Genomic DNA, 27,816 nt, shown 5'->3' on the forward strand with positions numbered 1-27,816 from the left:
GTCCTTTTCACTGGCTTGATTATGAAAACTCTTGATATCTAAGTATTAAAATTTCACTTTTCAAACGAACGAAAATTAAGAACTTCCGTTCCCTTCAAGTAATTTTTGCAACAGAACAAAAAAAACTCGTGTAAATTTCGAAAATACTGGATTTCACTTCTAAATAAACGAATTTTATAATTTTAATTTCCCCGGAAACTTAAACGCAAAAAAAAACACGAGCGAAAAAAACACGACCGCACTCGACCAAGGCTTGCTTAGCTCCTTCTTGGAAATTTAAATAAATTTATAGTTTTTACTCAAGAAACAAGTGCAAGAAAGTTCTTTCAGTGGACAAACGGAAGTGTATGTGGTCCATAGTTTTCTGCTTTGTTTGGCGTTTTCCCTGATCAACTGGACAATTTCGAGAAATTTTGATAGGCTTTCAACAACGATTTTATTCCTGGAATATCTACACGGGAAAAAATAATTGTATGCAGAAAACCGAAGCTAAGTATTTTTAATTTATAGCTCATTTTTCATAATATGGAAAAAGATATTTTGCGATGGATTGCAATGCAAACTGAGTGCGTTAATTCGATTATAACTTTGAGATCTTAAATCATTCAATCATCAGGTACTTTAACGAGAATAAAGCTCAAAACTATGTTTAGATTTAAAAAAAAAATAAGAATACTGATATCAAAAGAAGGTACATATTTATTTCATTACATTGAACTTTAATGTGAAAGTTGATGATGTATCTAGATCCAAATTGTTATTTCCATACTTTCCTGATGTTTTTTTTCCATTTTTTTTTTCAACGAACAGTGATAACTTGTTAAGTTTGTGCCAAATTTCAATAAATTTGCAGTTCAAATCGTAAGGTATTTCTCCAGAAAGAGTTATTTTTATTTATTGAAGACATTTCCACTTTTCACATATTTTCACGGGGTGTTTATATTTCTGTAAATCAGCTTTCTAGGACGAAGAACTATGTAATCAGAGCATCAAGCGTCTGCACATAACGACCGTAGAATGTGAAATCAAGAAACTGAAAGAGAACAAGCGCCAAACTTAGGAAGTTTCGGGTGAGATCTATCCTATTTTTCTTATTTTAACTGTATACATCAAACATTGCACTTTATTACCTAACCCTACATAATCATAAGAAGCGTTTGGCAGGGATCTCCACGCTTCATCCCTCCCTTGTTCCTGTATCTTTTGCGTTTTCGTCACATGGTTGGCCTGGCCGTAGTGGTATCTGCAATGCATGTTCTATGTATCAGATACCATGTTGAAAAGAAAAATGTGAAACGCAAGTTTTTCATTTTCCATGATGCATACAAGTTTTGGCCATGTTGGTGTTAGAAGAAGAAGAAGAAGAGTACGAAAACAAACAGACTCCAATTTGACAACTCGATTGCTGATTTTCCAGCAAACTAGATCAGTTGCTGGAAAGTCTAGCAATTTGAAATCCGATTGCTGGATTTTCAGCAAAAATGACAAGAACACAACCGAATGCTGAAAAATCCAGCAATCAGAAAACCGATTGCTGGTTTGCAGCAAAAAATTGGATTGCTGAATATTTCCAGCAATTTTTTTTTTGCTGGAAATCGAGGCAAAAATTTACTGTGTAGTGAATAGAACTCATGTCTGCTATGCCAACACAGTGGGGATTTTCGAGCCAAAAAGGTTCCCAATTCGGGCAAGAACGTCTCGCTTAGAAAATAAAACCATTCTTTATGTAAAAAAACACGAGGAATCGAGTGGTCTACACCACTTATTTCCCCTATTTTTTGGGGTGTAAAGGTATAATTCCGATTGTAGCAATCTGTTTTGCTACTAAAAAGCCAAATAAACCATACTCATTTATTTTATGTAAAAATGTCGTATGAATTGGTGTACTCCAATTTTTGTTTTTATTACGACAAGTTGCTCATTAAGCCTATTTTCCCCTAAACTTAAGAATTTTTTCAAAGAAATGCAGTCAAACAAAGTCTAATGCTATACAATTTTTCATCACGAATGATTGTTTTTTCTAGATTTATTCATCCTCAAGCTAATTATGTCGCTTTTTTGCACTAGAACGAATAGAAACGGCTAAATATTCCCACTTCCCCTAGCCTTTTTTTTAAATTGTGTATAAATAAACTGTAACAGTCGAGCAATTCACATAATAATGCATGTTTAGGGGAAAAAAAGACAAAATGAGCCACTTGTCGTAGTGAAAATAAAAATAAGAGTTCACCAATTGATTAGGCCTACATTTTTACATAAATAAATATGCTTTATTTGACTTTTTAGTATCAAAGCAGATTGCTACAATCGGAATTATATTTTACACCCAAAAAAAATAGAGGAAATCGGGCAAAATAAGGTGTTCGGAGTCATTTTATCAGAAAGCGGTGTAGACCATTCGATTTCTCGTGTTTTTTTTGCATGATAAATAGAAGTTTTTCGGAATTTAGTACAGTTTAGCCGATCGTCACGAAAATAGGTACATTTTTTGATCAAAATTCCCCAGTGTGCAATGTAAAGAGATCGAATCCCACAACCACGAATCATTTGTGACCACGCAGGAAGATTTGTTGATTTTTCATTTTCAACATAGGAATTTTTGCCTACTTCAAGTTTTCTCCGTGTAGTAAAAGTATGTTGCTATGTGTGGGATACCAGATACGTAACCATGAAAATGGTTTAGTATTTAAGTTAGCGAATTAGATAGGAATAAAATATACCAAGTTCTACCATCATCCAGAACTAGTCTCTCCTTTCCACTGCCCAAGTGCTGTACAACAAAAACTGAATATTTAATAAAAAGAAATTATTTAAAAAGCAACTATTTTATAAGAAAATTGAATAAAAAGATTTGTCTTCAAATCTGCTCTACAGTATGATTTTAGATCGACTGATTCTCACAAAACATCTCAACTCAAATGTTCTGAAATACGTTTGGTAAATGGAAATCAGCATTTCCTCTAACAATGAATGAACTGGTTATGGAATAAAAAAAAAAATAAACATGTGGTTGAAGTTTTTGCCTATACTGTTTTCAATATCTTCCATTTAGGCATATCTGATTTAATAAATACTGCTAAACATGGGGGAGATAAGCAGCATTCAGGGCATAATAGGCACTCCTTTTTTTTTTACAAAAGTACCGTAAACTGGGGGAACTTTGATCACTTTTTTCATTCATTTTTGAATATTTTGGTAGGGTCTGCTTTTTTGTAATATCTAAAATTTTTAAAACGCTTACTGAGGTGAGGAGTATAAAACATGATCATTGATTGTAGTAAATTCAAAAGACATTGGTGGTAATAATTGAATGTTTGTTACAAAACCAGATTTCGAGTTTCGGGGTGACTTTGATCACTGTGGTTTTTAAGTACCGCTACATCTTCAAAAATTTTGTTATGGTGCCAATAAGCACACAAAGCATCAACATTAATAACAGTAATTTCTGTTAGGACTATACCCAGTTTATCAACGTTTTTTTTTTCAAAAACATTTATAGTCAAAAGATGGACCATGTCGCTGCATACATCTAGGGGTAAAAATTATAAACATTTCTCAATTTTTTTTGGCCTAAAAAACAAATAAAATTTTACCTTCATGCAATTCCCTAGATCCTCGCACTGTTCCCATGTATTTTTTTTTCTTCAAATTGAACCATTTGATAGGGTCTTAGCCATTTTTACTACACGGGGTTTCTCATGGAAATACACCGTTTTTTTTTTTCAATATAAAAACATTATCACCAAATGACCTTAAAAATAACACTTAAACTAAACCTAAACATAGAAAAAAGTTGAACTTTCACATTAAACAACCCATTTGCTCCTTAATGCTTGAATTTGATCAGGAGAGATGTTTGTTTGTGAGCCTTCGAAAAACCAGATATTTTAAGTTTTTAAAATTACATTATTAGGAATATCAAAAATCTTCTAATGAAAACCAAATTTAGCTTATTCGTAAATAAATTTATAGGCTTTCAAACGTAGTAAACAGTTTTCAGATATTTTAACTTTTTGCTTAGTTCATGATGATTATCTGCAAAAATTTCATGTTGATCAAAGTTACCCCGGTGATCAAAGTACCCCCAGTTTACGGTACGTATTTTCTTAAACAAATTTTCGTGAGGATTTGTTTCTATTGTTGCAGCACTTTGGGCAGTGGAAAGGAGACACTTTAGTACTTGGTGGTAGAAACTGGAATACTTTATTACAGTACATTGCGTCCTATTTATACTAAAATTATCTCTATGGTTACATTTCTTAACTGTTTATTTCTAATAACACCACCATGTGTGTGTTGTTGTTCATCTCATCGATTGCTTCGATGAGACGAATCTCAACACTCCTCCTCAACACACGCAGTTCACCGCTCAGCAAAGCCCTGTGCCGGACCACGACCGTAGCCTTCAGCTCAACGACCCTCTTCTGGTTTCGCTCGACGACAACCTTCCTGCGGGTCACTCGAAGACAAACTTCCGTCTCGACGCCTTTCCTAAGGCCTGATGCCTCTAGTGGTCCAGCTCGACGACCTTCATTTTTCTTTCCAGTCCGACGACCTTCCATGGCACCGGCTCGGCGACCTTCCGTGGTATCCCGCTCGTAAGTCCTCCAGTGGCTCCTGGTACAACGACCACCACCTGGTTCCTGACTTGACGACATTCCATGATACCGGCTGCCAACCTTCCATGGCTTCCGGTTCGACGACCTACCAGTGGTTCTGGTCCGACGACCGCATTCTTGGTCCCAGCCCTACGACCTTCCATGGCACCGGTCCGACGACCTCTCAGTGGCTCCAGTTCGACTACCTGGCTTCCAGATGGCTCCTGGTCCTACAACCTTCCACGGTTCCCGGCTCGTCAACTTCCCTTGGCTTCGGCTCGTTGTCCTTCCATCTGCTTCCTGGCTGGATGACTGTCCACTTTTGATTCAACTCCTCCTTTCCACTAGTGCTGGGCCTATAACCTGTTGTTGCAGCACTTTGGGCAGTGGAAAGGAGACACTTCCCAAGTAACAATTTTAGCTTTATTATGGTCAGCAAAATATCGTTTGGACTATCGCATTAATCTTCATAAAAAGCTAAAGCGCATTCTATAACATCACCTGGACTCTAATAAAGCCAAAATCAGGCTATTTGGCCCTACCCTAGAAACGTCATCAAGACATATAATTGTTGGTCATCAATGTTGGTCACCAAAGCTTTTAAAAAGCTATTATTAAACATGTTAGAAATTTTTGTTTTTTTCGGTTCTGTCAGTTCTCGGAGTTTATTTTTTATTTTTTCCAGCAACCATAATGGTTGATGAATGATGATTGCATTATTCAGATATGATCTGGTAAAATTAATAGCTAAAAAAACCCAATGTTTTAACCATATATTGAGCGTCTTTTCTACTGCCAGTCAAGATTTTAGGTAAATTGTATATGAAATAGTATCTTAAAATAAATGCGCCTCGTCAAATCTGATGGTCAATCATGATGGAATTGATGGAAAAAGGCCTGAAAAAATATTTTCCAATGCTTGCATTGTGAATCCATCAACATGGCGTCATTTTGTGCCCTTCGAGTTTGCGACCAACATGGCGTGAGTCAATTCATAGTTTTATTATGGTTTAATGATGACCCCAAAAAAAGCTACGATTTGACGTTTCTCTCGCACACTCTTGGCCGTAATAACCCAAAACCAAGTTGAAATGCCGCAAAATCGGATGATTTTGGCTCCCGACAAAAATAAGTTCGCGGGGGTTTTCCCAAACTTGAGAATGAACGTCATTCTCGCAACTTAATTTTGGGGCATGTCATTTGGCAGGGATTTTTTTGGGATATTTTTATTTGATGATTCAGTTATCAAAAGGGATTAGATATTTCAGAAATGAAAATTGGATATTCATTAAATTCATTTTATTAAATAAAAAAAAATACATAATTGGAGCTACTGATCTCGGCAGTAGTACTAATTTAGAAATTATAAATAATAGAACTTAAAGAAAACCGTATCTGTTTTGTTCTCGGAGCTCATCAATGACGGTCAGATATAACAAAAAGCTTCTGCCGTCGTTATTGAAGCTAATAATAGAGAATCACATGTTCTTTTCAAGGTCAATTGGTCGGATCTGACCTTTACGGTGCACCAATTCTGGTGACCACCACACTAATCAAGGAAAAGCGTGCTATATTCCTCACTGAAATTAACTACCGTGCATGGATAGTCTGAAAAATATTTTACCGTAATCTTCCGGAGATGGGCACCGTTGATTAACATCATGAGTTGTCACAATCTTGGAATCATCCAGCGTAGTGTTAACCGGGGGTCCTGTCTTCACTGCAGAGATGCGAAACGTAAATCCAACTTATGCCCCAGGATGTCACCCGCGCGTCTTCCGGTATCTAAAAAAAGTCTAAAAAACTTAAAATTAGAACAAATAACGCGCGAGATCCGTGAGAACATATTTAAATGTACTTATTTTTTTTTCTTTTCGATACGACTGACTCATCGCTAGGGAACAACAACAACCTTTCTGAAAACAAAGGGGAAATTTTTTTTGGGGTGGTCAGTTCAAGCTACGAACTTTGGTTTTGGTGCATTGACAACACCCCAAATTTAAGAAAGCAAGCTGAACTTGATTTTGCTGTCCTGGCAAAGTCGGTTTTGGGTTGTTTTGATTCTGAGTGCAAGCCAACCAATTACACGCTAAGGTTGAGTTCCTCATTTCTGAGTTGTTAATCATTAGTACAGTAAATGAGGACAGACTTTTTGAATGAAAAGAGATTGGTTTTGAATTGAGTAAATTGAGTAAATAATTGAGTTGAAGTAAAATTTCGTTGTCTGACGCCATCTTGAAATCCAAGATGGCGGCTTCCGCTGAACTTTAAAATGGTGTAAATGACTTGAAATCGCATGAAACCCCAACAAAATGGGTATCGGATGAAAGGGCTAAACGAGTAGAAGTTGAATTTCGCTATCAGACGCCATCTTGAAATCCAAGATGGCAGCATCCGCTCAACTTTTAATGCTTAATGCTGACAAAAAGTCGCATTAAACCACCACTATACGGGTATTGGGTGAAAGGGCTAAACTCGAAGTCGTTTTTTTCTTTCCGACGCCATCTTGAAATCCAAGATGGCAGCTTCCACTGAATTTAAAATACTGTTAATCAATGAAAATCGCTTGAACACAACTTTTTTTCACGTAATGCTACAGTAAAACTACTATTTTAAGACAATTTAGATCATTTTAAATCACTTTTATTATTTTTTCATTATGTTTCTAATGCATTTAGCACTTTTCTTGTTTTGTTTATAGTTTTTGTTTTTTTTTGCCATTTATGTAATTCTATTATTCCTATCATGTTATTATGTTTAAATTGTATTGGTCTTATTCTAGCGAAAACTATAAGGTTATGTTGTTTCTGTTAACCGTCTGATTTAGGCACATGTGCCAAATTCGATGTTGCCAAAATCGAATGTTGCCAAAAACGAGCAGGGTCTGTATTGTGGTGGTTTTTGTGGGATTTTCAGTCACTTACAGATTTTCAGAGAAACGCGAAAAGAGATTTTTGACTTCTATCATTTAGCCTTAGCACCCAATACAGTATATTTGGGAGTTTCATGCTATTTTCATTCATTTACAGTATTTTTAATTTCAGCTGAAGCCACCATCTTGGATTTCAAGATAGCGTCAGAATGCAAAAATAAACTTTTTATAGCTTATCCCAATTGAAAAACACCCATATTTTGGAGGTTTCATGCGATATTCAATGATTTAGAGCATTTTTAAAGTTTATAGAAAGCTGCCATCTTGGATTTCAAGATGGCGTAAGATAGCAATATTCGACTTCTACTCGTTAAGCCCTTCCACCCACTACCACCTGGGTTTCATGTCATTTTAAGTCATTCACTACATTTCAAAGTTTAGCGGAAGCCGCCATCTTGGATTTCAAGATGGCGTCAGATAGCGAAATTCAACTTGTACTGGTTGATCTCTTTCAACTTATACCCCTATAATATGGGTTTTATGCGATTTTCAGTCATTTACAGTATTTTCAAGTTGAGTGGTAGCCGCCATCTTGGATTCAAGATGGCAACGGGCAACGAAATTTGACTTCTACTTGTTCATTACTTTCACCTAATAACTATATTGTGAAGGTTTCACGATATTTTCAGTAATTTACAGCTTTGAAAATAAAAGCGGAAGCCGCCATCTTGAATTAATGATGGCGTCAAGCAACAATTTTTTTCCTACTATTTGGGCCCTTTCACTCAATACACATATTGTAAAGATATTCATACCACTTTCGGTGATTTCAAGTTTTCAAAGATATATTTTTTTAATTTTAACTCAAAACCAACACGCATAACTTACCAAAAATGTGTAAAAATGGGAGTTCCAATTCAAATATGTGCTATCTAATCTGAGCGTGTCCTGTTTTGACATCTTGATCGAGAACTGTCACTAAGTTTTATGGCGGTTTAATAATCATGCACTGAGTGCTATTATAGAACATGCAAAAGAAAGCTTGGAGCTAACTTCTAGGTTTGTGTTTTATTATAGTTTAAAAAGAGCATTCATAACTCTTTCAAAATAACTAAAACAGCATGTTTAACAAAAGTTTTATTAGCGTTTTCAAAACCATCTAAAAACATATGGTCGAAAAAAAATTATAAGCATTCTGCATGACCATAATAAAACCGCCTTAAAACGAGCTGCACAAAAAATGCCATAATTAAACCATAATAAAACTTCCTAATGCTAGTTGGCATAATCTGTGTTACTTGGGTTTACTACTTGGTGGTAGAAACTGGAATACTTTATTACAGTACATTGCGTCCTATTTTTACTAAAATTATCTCTGTGGTTACATTTCTTAACTGTTTATTTCTAATAATTGTGTGTTGTTGTTCATCTCATCGATTGCTTCGATGAGACGAATCTCAACAGTTTCGTACTATCTATAGTATTAATTTTTCACCAAAAAGGAAATATCCTTTTCATCTTTACAGAATATTAAATAATAACCAGCTAGGTTCTCAAGTGAGGAAAAAATTATAATTTTTGAGTACCACCAAATAAGCTTTTATTGATCTAAATGTACGCACTGCAACATGATTTACACATTGTTTCTCAATTTTCACCATCATAGAATTTTTGATTTTTCACTTTAATCAATTTTAAAACACGTTTTTACTTGAATTTGATGATCTGGGGCGAAGAAAGCACTATTACATAATCAAGGCACGGTGAGCGTTTTCTGCCGTATAATCTAGCAGCGAATTCAACTCGATGAAGTCAACTGAATAATAGAGCTACAGCTTGACATGTTTCATCTGCGATTTGGCCTATTGGCAATGTGTCGTAGAGGTAATCAGATGACTCGAGTTCGATTCCTGTTCGAGGGGATTTTTTTCACATACCATTCAGGAAACTTCATAGAATGTTGAAATCTTGTGCAAAACGTGTGATTGCCCCAACAAATGTTTAGAACCTCTTGTTCATGTAAATCCTCATCTAACTATAGTTGAGTTTAAAAAACTAACTTTTAATTAACTTTAAAAATAAAACCTCTGTAACTCTGCTCTGAAAAGAGATAGAGTTTTGATGTATTCAACAGAGTTTCATACTTGCATGTATTCTATAACTTTGTAGTGTAAAATAAAGCTCAATCTATTGAAATAAATTTCCATTTTTTTTTATACACAAAGCTTCGCTGATAATAAGGTTTGAGCAAGTTTACTCGTGTTGGAAAAAAGCGGTAGAAATTTTTCGGCCGTCAAGTTTTTTTTACAACACGTATTCTATTTTCGCATGTTCTGATGCAAAAATAGCTCTATTTCAATCACATTCAGCTGGAATAGAAACAGTGTTGTAAAAAAAATCAACGCTCAAAGATCTTTAGAACATTTTCGCATGGCCAAATTTTCAAAATTTGCTACAAGTGTTAAAATTTCTACCACTTTTCTCATCACGAGTGAACCTGCTCTTAGAGCAAGTTTTTTCGTGTTGGGAAAAGTGGTAGCAATTTTGACACTTGTAGCACATTTTGAAAAACTTTTCCTTGCAAAAACATTTTCAAGATCTGCGGCCTTCAAGTTTTTTTTTACAATTCGTGTTCTATTTTCGCATGTTGCGATGCAAAAATAACTCAATTTATAACACAAATGACTAAAATAGAAATAGTGTTGTAAAAAAAATCAACGCCCAAAGATCTTGAAACATGTTTGCATGGTAGAATTTTTAAAATGTGCTGCAAGTGTCATAATTTCTACCACTTTTTCTCAACGCTAGGGAACTTGCTCTTAACAGTTGACACCAGAAGCTTTTGAAGAAAAAAAAATCTGTCTAAGATTACTTAGGTATTCTCGATAGCCATCAAAATTTTGGGAAGTGAGTATTATTATATTTGTTTCCTTATCCTACCTATTATCCCAAAGTGTACGATCAGAAGAGCATATAAAAATTATAACACAAACCTATCTCAACGATATATTATTTACTTATTCAGATATATAAGCTTTGATAACAAAATCTATGTTTTGGTTTGTTGAACTCCTGGCTTGTATTCAAACTTTCATGCATTGTTTCCAACTTGATCAATTCTTGAAAAGTTCTGGTTTTAGCCAGGAGATTCGAACCACGACCTGCAGGTTAAGATGTGCGCACGCTACCATAGAACCATGCCTGGAGCATTGGAATGAGACCTTCAAACTTTCAATAAAAGTTTTCAAAGCATTTGATGTATTTTTTTAGAACAAAAATACAATTTCTTCAAGCACACCTGAAAGTAATGTGAAAGATGTGTCAAGCGGAACGATTTTTAGACACTCTGTAGCTATCTTTGAAAAGTATTTATATCGAAAAGTCATCGATTTCCATTGACCTCATCTCTCCTTGACCTGGAACTAGAGCTCAACTCCCAAACCATCTTGCACGGACAGTTTCATGTTATGCAGGCTTTGAAACCAGTTCAGTTATCAATCATTTTTATCTTAGCCCCTATCGGGATGAATGCGGTTGGTTGAGAAAAAAAACCCTAGAATTCTAACAGGAAACAATGCATTCGATGCACACTGGTGGAACAAATAAAACGGCGACACGTGACATTTCTGGAATTTTGTTTTCACACATCTACACAGCTGAATCTTACCATCAACACTTAATCACGTATCGAAAAATATTGGTAGTTGAGGCACATGGTAAAAGGATTAAGATAGAAAGACAGGAAATGAACTAAATGCTTGAATCCCTAGGTGGTTGACCGTTTTTTATTCCTTTTTTAATAAAGTAAAAAATTTGCAACAATTACTTCAAGCCGTTTTAAATTCTGCATATATAAACCTGTTTCCATTTTCAAGATAACATTCAATAAAATAAATGAATTTCAGTGTGTTGAGATATTTTTGTGGCTGAAAAAAAAATCGTATTCTCAGGAAAGTACCTTATATACTTAATGAAAACAATTTAAAGATTTTTTCTATGGTTTAATGCTCTTTTAAGGTTTTTTCTTGAATTTGCAACATTATGCTATGCAACGGTAGTATCCTATGGTAGGTCTTTGGATTCTACACTAAACGAAACTGAAATACCACAACTTTGTTTTTTTATTGTAAGTTTGAGTTTTTAAACTTCTATGTTTGAGTCTTTAATCTTCAAATGTTCTTAAACTACTTTCTAGAAGGTTGAATTTCAATGAATCCCCATAAATGAATCTGGATCAACGAATCTTTGGATTGTTTTCATCTTTCTTGAGGTTTCATTTTCTAAGGACATCGATGCCAATCATTGAAACGATATCATTGTCCACAAGATTAATATGGACAACTGATGCCTTTTCATCGTTAAGTAACGCTTATTGGGAAACAGATCAAAACATAAACAACATAGTACAACAAACTATTCCTCATTGTGTTGGCATCGAACTAACCATTTTTCAACTCCGATTTTTCCGTTCCAGATAATCGTGACGACTCGACGACATTTTTGACGCCCACGTCAATCTATCCACAGAATAGATGCCTCACACAATACGCCAATCAATAGCCCAACAAAATAAAACGGGTGAATAATCGCCAACAAAACAACCGAAATAGATATACAGCCAATAATCCATCATCTAGCCAAATAATTCGTGCGAAAAACACGGAAAAAATAACACCAGTAAAGAAAACAAAATTTCGACAACTTATACATAATTTAGATACGAAAGTTTGAACAACAGAATAAAAAACAAACAATTTTATAAAAAATTCTGTCGTGTGTAGCGGATTCTATCGTAAATAAATCGACATGGAACGTAAGCTTCTGTATGCCTTCCGGGGCTGGATCGCGTTTGTGGCCTTCATGGATCTCGGAACGGCAGTCAGGTGCTACATCGAACGGAGGAGCTTTTTGGGGGACCATTCCGAGACACATTTCATTGAAGGTGAGTGACATGTTGATTTTTCCACTACCCGAAGCATTACTGACATTTTTTAAGCAATATTACAGTTCAAATTTTCTACAGAATGAAATTCAAAACAAAGAAATAAAACAACACTCAAACGCAAAACTTTCAACATAAAATATTTGTAAAATAGACACTTATCGAAAAATGTTCAAGTAATTTATATCGAATTGTTTACATAGATAAACAAGTTTTGTTTAAAATCATATTTTATGAAAGGATATAACCACTTGTTAAAAATGGGAACTTCTACATGAGAAAAATCAATAAAAACTAGGACATAACTCGATCGATTACACATTAATTACACAGTGCAACGCTAAAATTGGAAACAACAATCACTCTTCGCTGATTTTGAAGAATAAATGAAAACCAATTAACAATCCAGAGGATTTCCCATCTCATCCAGAAAGGAACATACTTTTTGCTCGTCGGAAGTTTTATACTAAAATCTGATTTTTTGACAATAAAATCATTTTTATATGGTTCATACCTCGCAAACCTTTCAAAATTTTACTTCGAGCACCAGGTACGAAACACTTTGTAGACGCCTTCCCCTTCAATAAAAATTCTACTACGGATACTAGAATTCTAATAGCAGTTTTAGTAGAATTCTAGTAGTATTTTTGCATGCAGCAACTGCCTAGTTAGGATAAGGTTGCCAGATTGCTTGGTTTTATCCAGGTTTGCCCGGATGCCAATTATGCCAATATTATGTTTCACATTAATTTTGATTAATTGTAAATAAAAATAAAAAAAATTACGAAAAACCGTTCGATTTTGGTAACATTCGATTTTGGCAACATACAATTTACGGGCGTGTTGCCAAAAACGAACGGGGTCTGTACATTTTTTCATTTTCGAAAATCTAAAATTCATCTCAAATTTATTGTAAAACTTCAAAGGAAACAAAAAGTACCAACCTTCCTGATGATATGGTAAACAATCTTTTGGAAGTTTAGTCAGCTTCCAGGTGTAATTCAAAATAAGCAAAGAGGGAAACTGTTTCTAGAAAATGTCTTCGAAAATGATACACAGTGTTGTTAAGCTATTTTCATAGAAATCGGTTCACGAGCAAGTTTTCAAATAACGATACGATAATTGTATTCAATGATCCTTTTTCACTTTCTGACCAAAATCAATTTAAAATTTAACACAATTTTAACAATGTTACAGTGATTTTCATTAAAGTTAGTCACTCCAGTAAGTTTCGATACTAACGATCATTTGATCGCTCATCCGATCATCCAACATCGATTAACATGTACTCTGGTATCGATGTTGCGCGTTGCTTGGAAGCTTAGCTTAAACTCGAAAGTCAGTGTAGTGACTTCCTGTAATAAATCGTAGCTAAGAAAGGTGATTCCGGAACAAAACTTTACCATTAATTAAAATTTCCGTTTTTTTTTTCTCTTTTGTGTTGTGTTTCAGGCGACTTCACCATATCCAGGATACTGGGAATTTATTGCATTTTAAAGGCGGTGGCTCTTGTCCACTGCACTCTGTACATTCACTACAAACCGTAAGTATTCGACACAGCTCTCCAACTACCAGTTTTTTTTCTGGGAGGATGTAAGCTTACCCTTCAATGGATTTGTATATGTATATGTGTCTGTAAAGAAATAGTGACCAAAATTAATTATCAGTTTGTTTCCTCTTTCACGCTTCTTCAAATGGAGCCGTTAGCACGTACTGTGATCTGTTTCCTCTTATCTTTTGGAGTAGCAGAAAAAATACAGCTTCTCGAGAAGCACATTCTTAGCACCCAAAAGTTCAGTTTTGATTAAATTTTTCACTAGAAAGACTGGACTGTATCAAACGGGGACCAAATATCTTTAGCTTTACTTTGGGTGCTGAAAAAGTCCGCTCATTGCAGGAAAAGATTCTTAATAGATTTTTTTTCTATCAATTCGGTCTCTTTCCTTCCGTTTCGCTTCTCTGATTTTGATGCAGTTTTTCTTCTGTTCAATTCAATATGCTACAGAGATGTGGGAAGTCTATATTTTTCACCCTTTACCCTTTAACCTTCGAAGATCTTCGTGCTGATGGTTTTCATTTCCGTTCATGTTTTGAGATATATAACACCCATTTATACATGCAAACTGGATGGAGGCAATGCCAAGCTATCGTAATAATCAAGATTTTTCCTTTCTCTATCACCGACTTTTCACACAGCGTTGTCAGTATGGGTGGCTGCTCGCTGGCAATCACCATGATGCTCTACATCACCGAGGCCTTGTACTTCCGCTCAACGACGCTCAACTTCTACGTCATATTTCCCTGCATCCTGAACTGTAAGTATTTGAAAATTTTATAGAATTTAACATGTTCAAAAAAATAATATGAGCACATCGAACCCGACATCTTTCCTTTGTGAAAAGAAAAAAATCAATCAAAATTATATTGCTAAGTTTTTGCTGTTTACTGGCAAAAACAATAAAAATTATAAAAATGAAAAAAAAATGACAAAAATGACAAGATTGTCAAAAATGACAAAAAATGACAAACATGATAAAAATGGAAAATTACTAAAATGACAAATCAGATGAAAAATTAAAAAAAAATAATTACAAAAATAGCAAAAATGACAAAAATGACAAAATGAACAAGAATGTTAAAAATGACAAAAATGACAAAGATGACAAAAATGACTAAAAAGGACAAATATTACAAAAATTACAAAAATTACAAAAATGACAAAAAATATAAAAATGACAAAAATGACAAAAAATGACAAAAATGACAAAAAATGACAAAAATGACAAAGATGACAAAGATGACCAAAATGCTAAAAATGACCAAAAAAAAAACAACAAATCAGACAAAAAATTTAAGAAAAATAACATAAATGACAAAAACTTAAAAAAATGACAGAAATGAAAAAAAAGAAAAATGACAAAAATGACAAAAAGATCAAGAATGTAAAAAAATGACAAAAATAAAAAAATGTTAAAAATGACAAAAATGATAAAAATGACAAAAATAAACAAAAATGAATTAAAATAAAAAAAAAACCACAAAAATGGCAAAGATGACAAAAATAAAAAAAAATTATAAAATTGGCAAATATGACATATCCGACAAAAATGAAAAAAAAAAATGACAAAAGTTTAGTTTTAATTTTGCTATTTTTATTAAATGTTTGTCTTTTTTGTCCTTTTTGTCACTATAAAAAAAATTACAAATATGACAAAAATGGCAAATATGACAAAAATAATCGAAAATGACAAAAAAGGATAAAAATGTCAAAAATGACAAAGATGACATACAAGACGAAAATAAACAAAATTAAATTTAAACAAAATTGACAAATATGTATGACAAAAATGACATAAACGCCAAAATTTACAAAAATGGTAAAAATAACAAAAATGACAAAATTTTTGACGAATGACAAAATTGAATTTTATTAAATGTTTGTTAAGTAAAACTGACAATTTAATAAAAACGAAAAAGTTGACAAAAATGACAAAAAAAATAAAAATAAATTATATAAATGAAAAAAAAAATTAAAAATCAAAAAAATTATTTAAATTACAATATTTTCAAAAATTACCTACAAAAATTACATAAACTATGAATATTACAATATTGACAAAAAAAATTATAAAAACACAAGAATAACAAAAATGACAAAATGTCGAAATTCAAAAAAATTACAAAAATGCTCATCTCGTTCAGATTTCAAGTTTAGAAAATATAGTTTCAATTACGGCAGAAAAAATTGAAGGAAATACGAGTTAATGCTGTAGAGCCATATAATGACAGAATTCATTTTATCTACTTGTGGCTCCAGAGAGTAGTCTTGTGTAGTTTGAGCGAAAAATAAACAATGCAGAGAAAAACGAAAAAAATGACAAGGATGTCAAAAATGACAAAAACGACAAAAATCATGAAAAAGACATAAATTACAAAAATGAAAAATCTGAAAAAAATTTTTAAAAAAATTACAAAAATGACAAAAATAAAAAAAATTACATAATGAAAAAAACGACAGAAGGAACAAGAATGTGAAAAATGACAAAAATTACAGAAATACACTAAAATTTACAAAAATAAATAAAAATGATAAAAATAAACAAAATTGACAAAAATGAAAAAAATGACATAAACGACAAAAAATGAAAAACATGATAAAAATGACAAATTTATTTTGTCATTTTTATCATTTTTATTGAATTTTTATCATTTTTGGCGTTTTTGTCATTATGAAAAGAAATGGCAAATAAGACATAAATGACAAAAAAAATGACAAAAATGATTAAAACGACAAAAATGACAAAAATGAAAAAAAATGACGAGAATGACAAAAATGACAAAAATGACAAAAATGACTAAAAAGGACAAAAATGACAAAAATGACCAAAATGACAAAAATGACAAAAATTACAAAAATGACAAAAATGACCATCATGACAAAAATGAAAAAAAATGACAAAAATGACAAAAATGACAAAAATGACAAAAATGACAAAAATGACCAAAATGACAGAAATGACAAAAATGACAAAATTGACAAAATTGACAAAAATGACAAAAATGACAAAAATTACAAAAATGACAAAATGACAAAAATTACAAAAATGACAAAATGACAAAAATTACAAAAATGACAAAAATGACAAAAATAACAAAAATGACAAAAATGACAAAAATGACAAAAATGACAAAAATGACAAAAATGACAGAAATGACAAAAATGACAAAAATTACAAAAATGACAAAATGACAAAAAATACAAAAATGACAAAATTCAACAAAAATTATAAAAATTACAATATTGATGAAATTTAGCAAAAATAGACAAAAGTAAACAAAATTGGCTAAAATGACATAACCGCCAAAAATGAAAAAAGTGACAAAATTTTCGTTTTTATTTTAATCACTTTATTAAATTTTTGTCATTTTTGTCGTTTTTGTCATTACAAAAAAAATTACAAATATAACAAAAATGACGTATATGACAAAAATGATAAAAATGACAAAAATAACAAAAATATGAAAAATTACAAAGTTGAGAAAACAAAAATATAAAAAATAAACAAATGACCTTAACGACAAAAATGATAAAAATGACAAAAATTTTTTTTTAAATTTTGTCATTTTTTATTAAATTTTCGTCATTTTTTTTTCGTTTTTGGTCATTATGACAAAAATAATGACACAGATGAAGAAAATGACAGAAAATTGACAGAAATATTACGAGAATGACAAAATGACAAAATTGAAAAAAATGTACAAAAATGCTCAGTTTGTTCAGATGTCAAGTTTAGAAAGTTTAGTTTCTATTACGGCAGATGATATTGAAGGAAATGCAAATAAATGCTGTAGGGCCAGATAATGATAGGACTCAATTTATCTACTTGTGGCTCCAGATAGTAGCCTTGTGTTATTGTGTAGTTTGAGCAAAAAAGTATAAAAAAAAACAATGCAGAGAAAAATGAAAAAATGGCAAGAATGTTAAAAATGGTAAAAATGACAAAAATTATGAAAATGATACAAATTACAGAAAAGACAAATCTAACAAAAAAACTAAAAAAGGACAATAATGACAAAAACTAAAAAAATAACATAAATGACAATCAAAGAAAAATGACAAAATGGACAAGAATTTAAAAATGACAAAAATGTTAAAAATGACAAATTTTTGTTTTAATTTTGTCATTTTAATCATTTTTATTTAATTTTTGTCATTATGTAAAAAATGACTTATATGAAAAAAAATGACAAAAATGTTTTAATATTGTCACTTTTATTAAATTCTTTTCGTTTTTGATATTTTGTAAAAAATGTCTTATATGACAAAAATGACAAAAATGACAAAAATGACAAAAATGACAAAAATGACAAAAATGACAAAAATGACAAAAATGACAAAAATGACATAAAATTACATAAATGGCTAAAATGACAAAATTATTCAAATTACAAAATTTTCAAAAATTGCCTACAAAAATTATAAAAACTGTGAATGTTACATAGCGACAAAAAAAATTAAAAAAAGAACAAAATTGAAAAAAAATGACAAAAATGCTCAGCTTGTTCAGATTTCAAGTTTACAAAGTTTAGTTTCTATTACGGCAGAAGAGTATTGAATTGAAAGAAGACGGAAAAAAATTGAAGGAAATTCAAATTAATGCTGTAGAACCAGATAATGACAGAATTCATTTTATCTACTTGTGGCTCCAGAGAGTAGTCTTTTGAGCAAAAAAAAAAAACATTGCAGAGAAAAACGAAAAAAGTGTAAGGAATGCATTCTAGTGTTGGTATAAATTTTATTTTATTAGAGCTGAGAATTAGTTTTTCTTCCAGACTGAAGTTAAATAGTTCGCTAAATTATGTGGAATGCAAATTGCTTCGCATATTTGGACTGCTAAATAAATTAGCTAGAAACGTTGTTGATGTGGCCACTAATATACTAATACTCATCTATGTTCAACTGACTCTTCACTCTTAACTAATATTTATCGTGCAAAAGTACAGCCTAGTCTGAAGTTTAGTCCTTTTTTGGATCCAGAAACCATGTAATCAAATTTCTTTTTAATAACGCTCACCCGTGTCTGTCAGAAAACTTTTGGCGTAGCAAGACAAAAAAGTTTTTCTCGACTCGAATAATTGTTTGAAGCCAAAGAAAAACTGTTTCCAAAAATTAATAATCCTTGCCTTTTGTGACAGTCTATTTTCGTGATCTCTTGCTTCCACCATTTAAAAAAAAACTTTACTCTAACACTATGCTTCCTCTATGCAAACGAGCTATGGCGTGAAATGCTAGGGAAACACCTTTCCGGGTTCCATTGCAAATGGTTCAACCACAGGTTTAACTGTGCGAGTCCCCTTATCATGGTGTTTTTTTCCAAAAGCTTATGATGATAGGCATGCTTCCAGATTTGCAACCTTCTGCTGGTAGATTGTCTTAATTTTAAAAGCAACTTAAAAGCTGCAGCTTTGTTTTCAATTTTTGCTCACATCTGTAGAAAATAAACGTTCTTAATAGTTTATTTGAATATATTTAAGAAAAGAAAGTGGATCGCATTTCTGGTGGGCTTTGAGTTGATTCTTGAAATTTTATTTGGAAGCTTGTAGAGAATGTAATTGAAGAATGTTATGAGGAATTTCGAGTCAGCAGATGAAGTCTAATAAAACACTTTAACCTAGTTTTTAAGAAATTGAATGCGGGTTTTTTCTTTTGAAACGATTTTATATAAAATTTGAACAATGAAGTTTTCTATTGCTTTTAAATTCAAATGACAAAATCATAAAACATTTCCGAAACATGGTCTCATAATGAGGGGATTTTTTTTTCTCTAGAACGCCAAAAGTTCCCTTCTATGAGTGGAAGAGAAATCCAACGGCTTATCAACCATCCTGTTTTGCTCAAAGTGAATGGATTTTCCTGTCCTGCTTATCGGACTTCTGCTTTCGATAAATCATAAAAAAAGAAGAGCGCCGATGGAAGCACAAATGAATCAATGGGTGACCCGTTGAGGAAGACACGACCTACAGTACAGTGACACCACCAGCAGCCATTTAAAAGGGCATTTTTCGACTCGTTGTGTTTTATCGCGGCCGGATGCGAGTTTATGATGCAAAAACGAACAGATTGCTTTATCGAGCCTTTTTATTTCAATAAAACAAGCATCGAGAGGTCAATAAATAGCTCTTTCGTTCCCAGTTATTATGTTGCTATTGTTACGTTGAATGAGAGAACCTTTTCGGTTTTTTTAACTCTGAAAAATAAAGCTCTATATGGGGAATATTTATCATTTAAAAAAATCAATGTAACTGTAACACATAACATTTATTATGGCTTTTTTAAAGCTGCCAACTTTATCAGAGCTAAAAAACGCATATTTCAAAACAGCACTGAAAGCTCCTAAAAAGTTATAATTAAACAACGCGTTTAAAATGTTTTGAAACAGTTCAACAAGCTTTTAACCCTCATCCGTCCCAGACATTTTTACCCGTTACAGTTCCTGAAGTGTCTATTAGACACTGATGACTAAAACCGCTACATCTCTCTTGTTTCTCTTTTTACAAAATTTATAGTTTTGGAAAACACGTAATGTAACTTTAGTTTTCCGTAATTCAAAGTCTAAGAAACGAAAATTTAAAAAAAAACCTTCGGATTAGAGACTGTAGATCAGCAAAGGAATGCCCAAAAAAATCTCACTAAGTGTCCAAGAAAGCTGAAGGTAGAAGCTATATGTTGCGCATAAGGATATATATTTTTTTTATTTTTTTAATACCATAACCACAAAAATTGTAAAAAAGTGGTGGAAACCCCGTGCTTGTCAATCATTGAACCGTCAACAGTTTTAAGTCATACCAGTAAAATTGCGAAAAAATTTTTGGAAAGTTTACGTAATTCGGCATATTTTTGCATCTTTAGATTTTCAAAATACGAAACATATAATTTTTAAAGAATTTTCAAAAGTAGCTGTTTTTTCAACTTTTTGTAATTTGTTTTCCAGATTTTGAGTATATAAACGGAAGCAATTTCTGTAGGTTTGTTTGTCCTTTATTGGCTCAGCCGTCTTAAAAGACCTAGAAAGCTGAAATTAGGCATAGATGCTTATTAGAACCACGAATGATGAAAAATGTTTTCAGATTTTCGGATAACCCCTTTTTAAGGTGGATTGTTATGAAAATCAGCTCATGAATTTTTTGCTGAACCAGCAATCGATTCCAGGTATCAAATTTAGGGTCAGGGGCAGGCTTCGGACGGATCCTGAGGCACGACTCATAAGAGGCAGAGCAGTAGCACTCATAGAGGAGGAACTCTCAAACTCCTGGCAGTCGAAAATAGCTCTTTCTCGCTTCTCCTACCGCCACTTTGGCTTCTAGACGTCTACAGATAATCATTCTGCTTGTACATCAAAAGTTTTAAGGTTGATGAGACATCAAATTAACGAAGCCAGAAAAATGATTGGTTTCCCCAGTTATTTTAAAATTTACAAAACATGCGATTTTCACCCTATTGAAAAAAGGGTTGAGTTGCAACAAACGTTGTTTCTAGTGTTTTTCATGATGAAAACGTTTGAAAATTTATAGTTTTAGATATATTTGTTATGTCATAACGCAAAAAGCACCAATTGCAGTATGTTTTGGTTTTGTTCGAATAAAATTTGACATTTTTTTCTGTCGACAATGGCCCTTATTCTGCGCCGCGCGTGACGTGACGATTGTCACCTCACCTCGAGTCACCGTGAGATTTGTCACCTTATTCCCGGAGTCGATATGGGTAAAGTGACAGATGTTCATTTCTGGTGAGCGACCGAATGAACTCAAGTGTCAAATTTGTTCGGTTTGTATTTATTTCGTTCGCGATTCCAAATGTTAAAATTAAATTTTAAATCAAAATGTACAAATTTCGGTACGCAAACGGTCACTATCGGGTTGCAAGGTTTAAGCAAGCAGCTGGAATCACTTTTGGAGCTGCGAATAAAGCGAATCGGGCAGAATTTGGTCATATATGTTTGGTTCCTGGAGCGGCTTGAAAAAAAACATCCACCAGAAAAGCGGAAATCGACGGCTGCTGCCTCAATAAACTGGTCCTTTGCATACGGATCAACACATGGGATACGACACCTCGACGTGGACAAACAACGGTTCAGTACAGGACTTCAAAGCTTATTTTGTTCGAAAACAACATTACCGGGTGAAAGTGAAATACCCCCCGCGACGGGAATCGGATAAGATTTAGTGAGGTGCAAAAAATGTGTTTTTTTTTCAAATTTCGATGCATGTAAATGAAGTTGAATAAAATGAAATTATAACCTGTTTCAATTCTATATGTTTGAATTTATTTTCAACGTCTAGTAAACATTTTTTTTTTGCTGCACAAATGATTGAAAAAATCCAAAATTGAATTGATTTTTGTTTTGATTGATTCTAAATCTATCATACTTTAGTGTAATTAAACGTTTAGAGCCTAATTATTCCATTTTGTATCAATTTTCCATTCAATTTCTCTCTCGTCGCCACCTGAGAAGGTACCGACAATTGTCACCTAAAATCGTCACCCGAATGCGAAGATTCTCACCCACGGTGACTATCAGAATAGGGTAAGAACTCAAAAAGTTCATCCGAAGTGACGTTCCTCACCTAAACCGACTACTGGAATAGAGTGACTTGGCTGACTCCACTATCGTCACCTCATGCGCGGCGCAGAATAAGGGCCAATGTCATTAAAGAAAAAGCATAAGAGTGCTGCATACTTTTAGGGTTAAAAAATACTAAAGGAAATCAACTAGCTTAAATCCTAAAAGTTCATGTTATGATAAATGAAACTTTGAAATTAGCAAACGCGTGATGCAATACAATCATATTCCAGCATATGGAATCGAGATTTAAAAGGTGAATCTTTAAATTGTATTTTGATGAATTTTTGCCCAGACTGGTTACTGAATTATGAAAATATTTATTTTAAAAAAATTAGATGATTTTCCGACAAATATTTTTACATCATCAGTGTTTGTAGGTGATATCATTAAGCTAATCCGTCATACTGGGTAAAGTTTTTTTAAACATCGAAAAATGTAAAAATTTGCATATCTATTGCTCAATTTTTTAAATTTTCTATGAGAATAAAAAACTTTTAAAATTTTTTCTCACGATTGTAGCAACTTAGTCATCATCATTTTGTTATCATTAAATGATAACTTTATTACATTATATTTTTAAAAAAATTTAATAAGTTTTGTGGTATACATCATGGTAGCATCTAACCCTGCTGTTGCATTGATGAAATAATAGCTAACCGAACAAATCTCAAATTTCTTTTCAATCTTGAGGCTCGTTGCGCGATCCCTTCTTGTGCTATCGGACTTAAATTTTGCATGTAACTTCACACAACAATCTGCTTCTCTACTCAACACACTAATCAGCGGGGGGGGGGGGGGGGGGCACGTTCTATCTTTTGCTATTCGTATTAAGGACCATTAACTAATAACGTAAGCACGATTTTTGAAATTTTTAACCCTCTCTCCCCCCCTGGTAAGACAAAATAAGATTTAAGATTATTCAAAACTCGCACGCGGCCCGTGAGCCACGCTTTGCTCATCCCTGATTTAAGGCAGAGCATGTTCGGGGGTTTCAACAATCGAATAAACAATATAAATCTAAATACCGAAAAGATCAGGTTTGCACAATGTACCATAATTTTTTTTTTATAATTTAGACCTGAAAAAAACATAAAATTAAAAAAAAAAAGGTTGCTAGATTGCTCGGTTTTATCCGGGTTTGCTTGGATATTTAAAATAAAATTTGGGAACAGTCCGGCCCGGCCCGGTTGCCCGGATTTCATTGAAAGTTTCTCAGATTTTGCTCGGAATTATTCACTACATTTGGCAAATCAACCAAACAAAACAAATTAATTTTTTTTTATTTATGCCTCCAAAACGAAATTTTTTAAACAAGTTTAATGAAATTTATCATAAAAAAATTGTTTTTGAGTAATGTTTGGGTTTTGAAAAATGTTATATATTTCCCGGATTCTTAGTCGGCAATTTTGAAATCATATGCACGGATTTTGCCAAGATTTATAAAGAATTGCCCGGATTTGTTCGGCCCGGATACGTGCTGAAAAAAATCTGGCAACCTTAACCTGAAAGCTCGTTATTTTCATCCCGAAGCCAGAGAAAAAAGATAAAACTCAACCAAAGGCATTCAGACCAATCAGTCCATTATTTTAAAAATAATAGAGAAGATATTTGACGAGCACATTAAATCTCAGTATCTTAGCTCAAGTAATTTGAACAATTTTCAGTTCGCTTACAAAAAAGGTATGTCAACGGTTACGGCTTTACATACCTTAACACAAAAACTAGAAAAGACTATGGAGGCAAACGAAATAGCACTTGCTTCTTTTCTAGACATTGAAGGGGCATTCGACAACGCATCTCATAACTCAATCGAATCAGCTATGAAAAGACGAGGGTGCCATGCGGCTATTGTTGACTGGACTTGTACCATGCTGATAAATAGAACCATTTATGCAAGCTTGGGAGCAATGTCATAGTCATGAGCCAAAAAATGTGCCAAACCCATTCCTTTCCTCACATGTCGTTAGTTTAAGATTTTTTTGAAATGAAAGCATGCTATGAATGATTATTTTGGTGAAGAAAGATTTTTCCATTCTGTCATTGATCAATAAGATCTCCAATATATCATGGTCATGACATGATAGTGAAAATGGGCCATGAGAAAGATCACCAATGCAAATTTTTGCAACTTTGTTTGCAAAGCTGATTTTCAAATGCTATACTATGGCAAATGCTAACTCACAATAGTATAAAAAATGAAAATAGAGATAAGCGTTTCCAGACGCCTTTTTTTAAATTCCATTTCGTTCCCAATTTTCATTCATTGCCCACTCTTCTCATACGTGAAATTTATATACATCACGTGAATATGAATGGTATTTACATTCACATTATCGGAATATTTCTGTCATGACATGACCCATGACTGATCTTATTTTATTGGGTATAGTGACCGAAAATAAAATTTCGCCGTCCACATGAATGAATGAAAATTTTCGAGCCTGCTTGGAAGGACTTACGATCAGTGCCACTCCAACTAAGGGATGTCCCCAAGATGGGTTTTTTTTCACTGTTGTTGTGGTCATTGATCCTGGACGACCTCCAGGGATTCGAAGTTATTGGCTTTGCAGACGACGTAGTTATTATAGTTCGGGGAAAACATGAGAATGTGTTGTCTAATAGAATGCAATCTGCACTTAACTACGCACTATTCTGGTGCAGGGAAGAGGGACTGAACATAAACCCTTCCAAAACTACTGTGATAGCATTCATTATTTATGAGACGAAAAACTGCACTAAAACCTCCAACATTAGACGGGAAAGTGCTAAACCTCGAATCACAGGTAAAATATTTAGACATTATACTAGATTCGAAGCTATCATGGAATCCGCAGATAGAGCATGTAATAGCCAAGGCTACAACAGCTCTATGGGTCTGCCTAAAAGGAGTAGGGAAAAAATGGGGACTAAGGCCGAAAATTATCCATTGGATATTTGCAGCCATGCGGAGCACATCAAGCGAGGCTCTAAATGCACTACTAAATATTCTGCCACTACATCAATTTATTGAGTTAGAGGCAGAACGTAGTGCCTTGAGACTCTCTAAAATCAAAACTCTCTATGAGGGGGATATCACAGGATGTTGTCGCTTCGGAGGAACAAACGCCACTTCTTTAGAGTCGATCAAATTTATTGACGCTTTTAAGCTGTAAATGTTATATTGAACAATTACTCGAGATGTTTTTAATAGTGCAAATAGTACAACTTACGTTTATAGTAACGTTCTCCTACTGATTAGCGAACAACTTTCACTTTCAGGTTGTGTCCAACCTCTAACTCCTAACCTACAATCCATCAAAAGGAAAATCAACTTGGTGCATTCGTGCACTCGGTTAGTGAGTACTTTTTACTTACGGTATTATCCGGAGTATCCAGAGTATCTTCTGGGATAATACTTAATGGTTTCAGGTGTGGACAATACTTCGAAACTATCCGTATTAACTACGGTTCCAACTGGTTTTAACTAACCGCTAACCTATAAATTCAGAGGGCTTAGTTTCATCGATTGCGTTTTCTATAATTGTTCACAGTACTTACAACGTAATGCAACGAAATCTTTTCGTTCAAACCAGTGAACTTAGTTAGAATACAGGGGATTTAACTATAGATTTACTTTATAATTTTCACTTTATAATTTTCACGTAACCACGTTTTCCTAGCTTTTAACCACCTTTTCTTCTAAGACACTCCTTTTCCTCACTTCTACTTTACTATTTTCACTCTTTCTACCTCTGCTGTGCTATCCTTTTCTATCATGACATTTCTTACTATCGGCCTATTCACTCTGTTCGATGCTGTTTTCAGCGGCGGTAACGGCTGGGCGTGACGTCGCAACATTCCCCGCCCCGTAAAGCTACTGAGGAGGCGTGGCTCCACTAGACTCGACCACGTCTAGTACTGCTAGCTTTACAACGGGTCTCTTAAGAACGCCTTGACTCGTTTGTACGTACGCACTTCTCACTCGTCCATCTCTTCCTGGTTTCGTCTGCAACACAAGACCACGAACCCATCGATTCCGTATTCCGTCGTCGATGATGAAAACAAGATCACCTGCTGCAATCGGCTTAACATCGTCGTGCCACTTGGTCCTACGCGTGAGGGTAGGAAGGTACTCCTTCACCCATCGTTGCCAGAACAGATCCGCCATCCGCTGACACTGGTTCCATCCGCTGCGAAGAGCTTCACGTTCATCCGTTGGCATCTTTTCGATTTTCTTCGTCCCGTTTGAGTTCAGCAACAAGAAGTGATTTGGTGTTAGAGATTCTTGCTCGGAGGTTTCCAAGGGAAGGTGAGTAAGTGGGCGTGAATTTACAATCGACTCTACTTCGCAGAGTACGGTTTCAAATACTTCGTCTGTTGGACTTCGAGATTCGTGGAAAGTGGACATGGCTGATTTGACCGAACGCACCATTCTTTCCCACGCTCCGCTCATGTGGGGTGTGACGGGAGGAATAAAACACCATTGCGTTTCGGCGTCCGTGAAGATTGATGCAAGTCCTTCGTTGATGGCTTTGATCTGGACTTCTAGTTCTCGGCTTGCACCGAGGAAATTTGTTCCATTGTCCGTGTAGATTTTTGCTGGTGGACCACGCCGGGCGATAAATCGACGTATGGCTAGCTTGCACGATTCGGTGGACAAGGATGTTACTGCTTCCAGGTGCACTGCTCTCACTACGAGACAGGTGAACAGTGCAACCCATCGTTTCACTCTGGATCGTCCGATCTTTATATGGTAAGGACCGAAGTAGTCTATGCCTACTATTGCGAAGGGTTTCCCACCCGCGGTGAGTCGATCTTCCGGAAGTGGTGCCATCCTTGGAGTTTCGGGCTTCGCCTTATACACTTTGCACCAACTACAATTCTTTGTAGCTCACTGTACCACTGCCCTTAAGTTTGAAATGTGAAAGCGTTGTCGTATCTCGTTCACAATAGTTTCGCTGTTGCCATGTGCGTATTTCCGATGGTACCAGTCAACAAGAAGCTGGGTCACTCGATGAGTTTTCGGCAAAATTATGGGGTATTTCATGTCATAGGGAACACACGGTGACAACTCAATTCGGCTTTGCATACGGAGGACTCCCCATTCGTCGAGAAATGGTGACAGTTTACGAATAGGGCTGTTTTTCTCAATCTTGCGACAAGACTTTTCCGGAATCTCAGCTTTGCCCAGTAGAATCATTTCGTCGGGATAAGTTTCACGCTGGACCATGCTCCAGATTGTTCTTTCTGCGCACTGAAAGTCTTCTTGGGTCAATCCCTCGGCGGTTTTGTTCCGGTAAC

At 34.1% G+C, this 27,816-nt stretch overlaps 1 protein-coding gene across 4 annotated transcripts in view; it reads left to right on the top strand.

Moving 5' to 3' along the window:
• Positions 1-27,816, top strand: part of LOC129739955 (uncharacterized) — a 97,540-nt gene that overhangs the window by 49,909 nt on the left and 19,815 nt on the right. For all 4 annotated transcript variants that reach the window (XM_055731528.1, XM_055731529.1, XM_055731530.1 and 1 more), the window contains 3 exons: positions 11,945-12,412; positions 13,865-13,955; positions 14,609-14,727. In XM_055731528.1, the coding sequence (XP_055587503.1) occupies positions 12,277-12,412; positions 13,865-13,955; positions 14,609-14,727 (346 nt within the window). In that variant the 5' untranslated portion in view covers positions 11,945-12,276. The remainder of the gene's footprint in view (positions 1-11,944; positions 12,413-13,864; positions 13,956-14,608; positions 14,728-27,816) is intronic.

The sequence above is a fragment of the Uranotaenia lowii genome, chromosome 1 (genome assembly GCF_029784155.1).
Source record: "Uranotaenia lowii strain MFRU-FL chromosome 1, ASM2978415v1, whole genome shotgun sequence".
In the NCBI taxonomy this organism is placed as follows: domain Eukaryota; kingdom Metazoa; phylum Arthropoda; class Insecta; order Diptera; family Culicidae; genus Uranotaenia; species Uranotaenia lowii.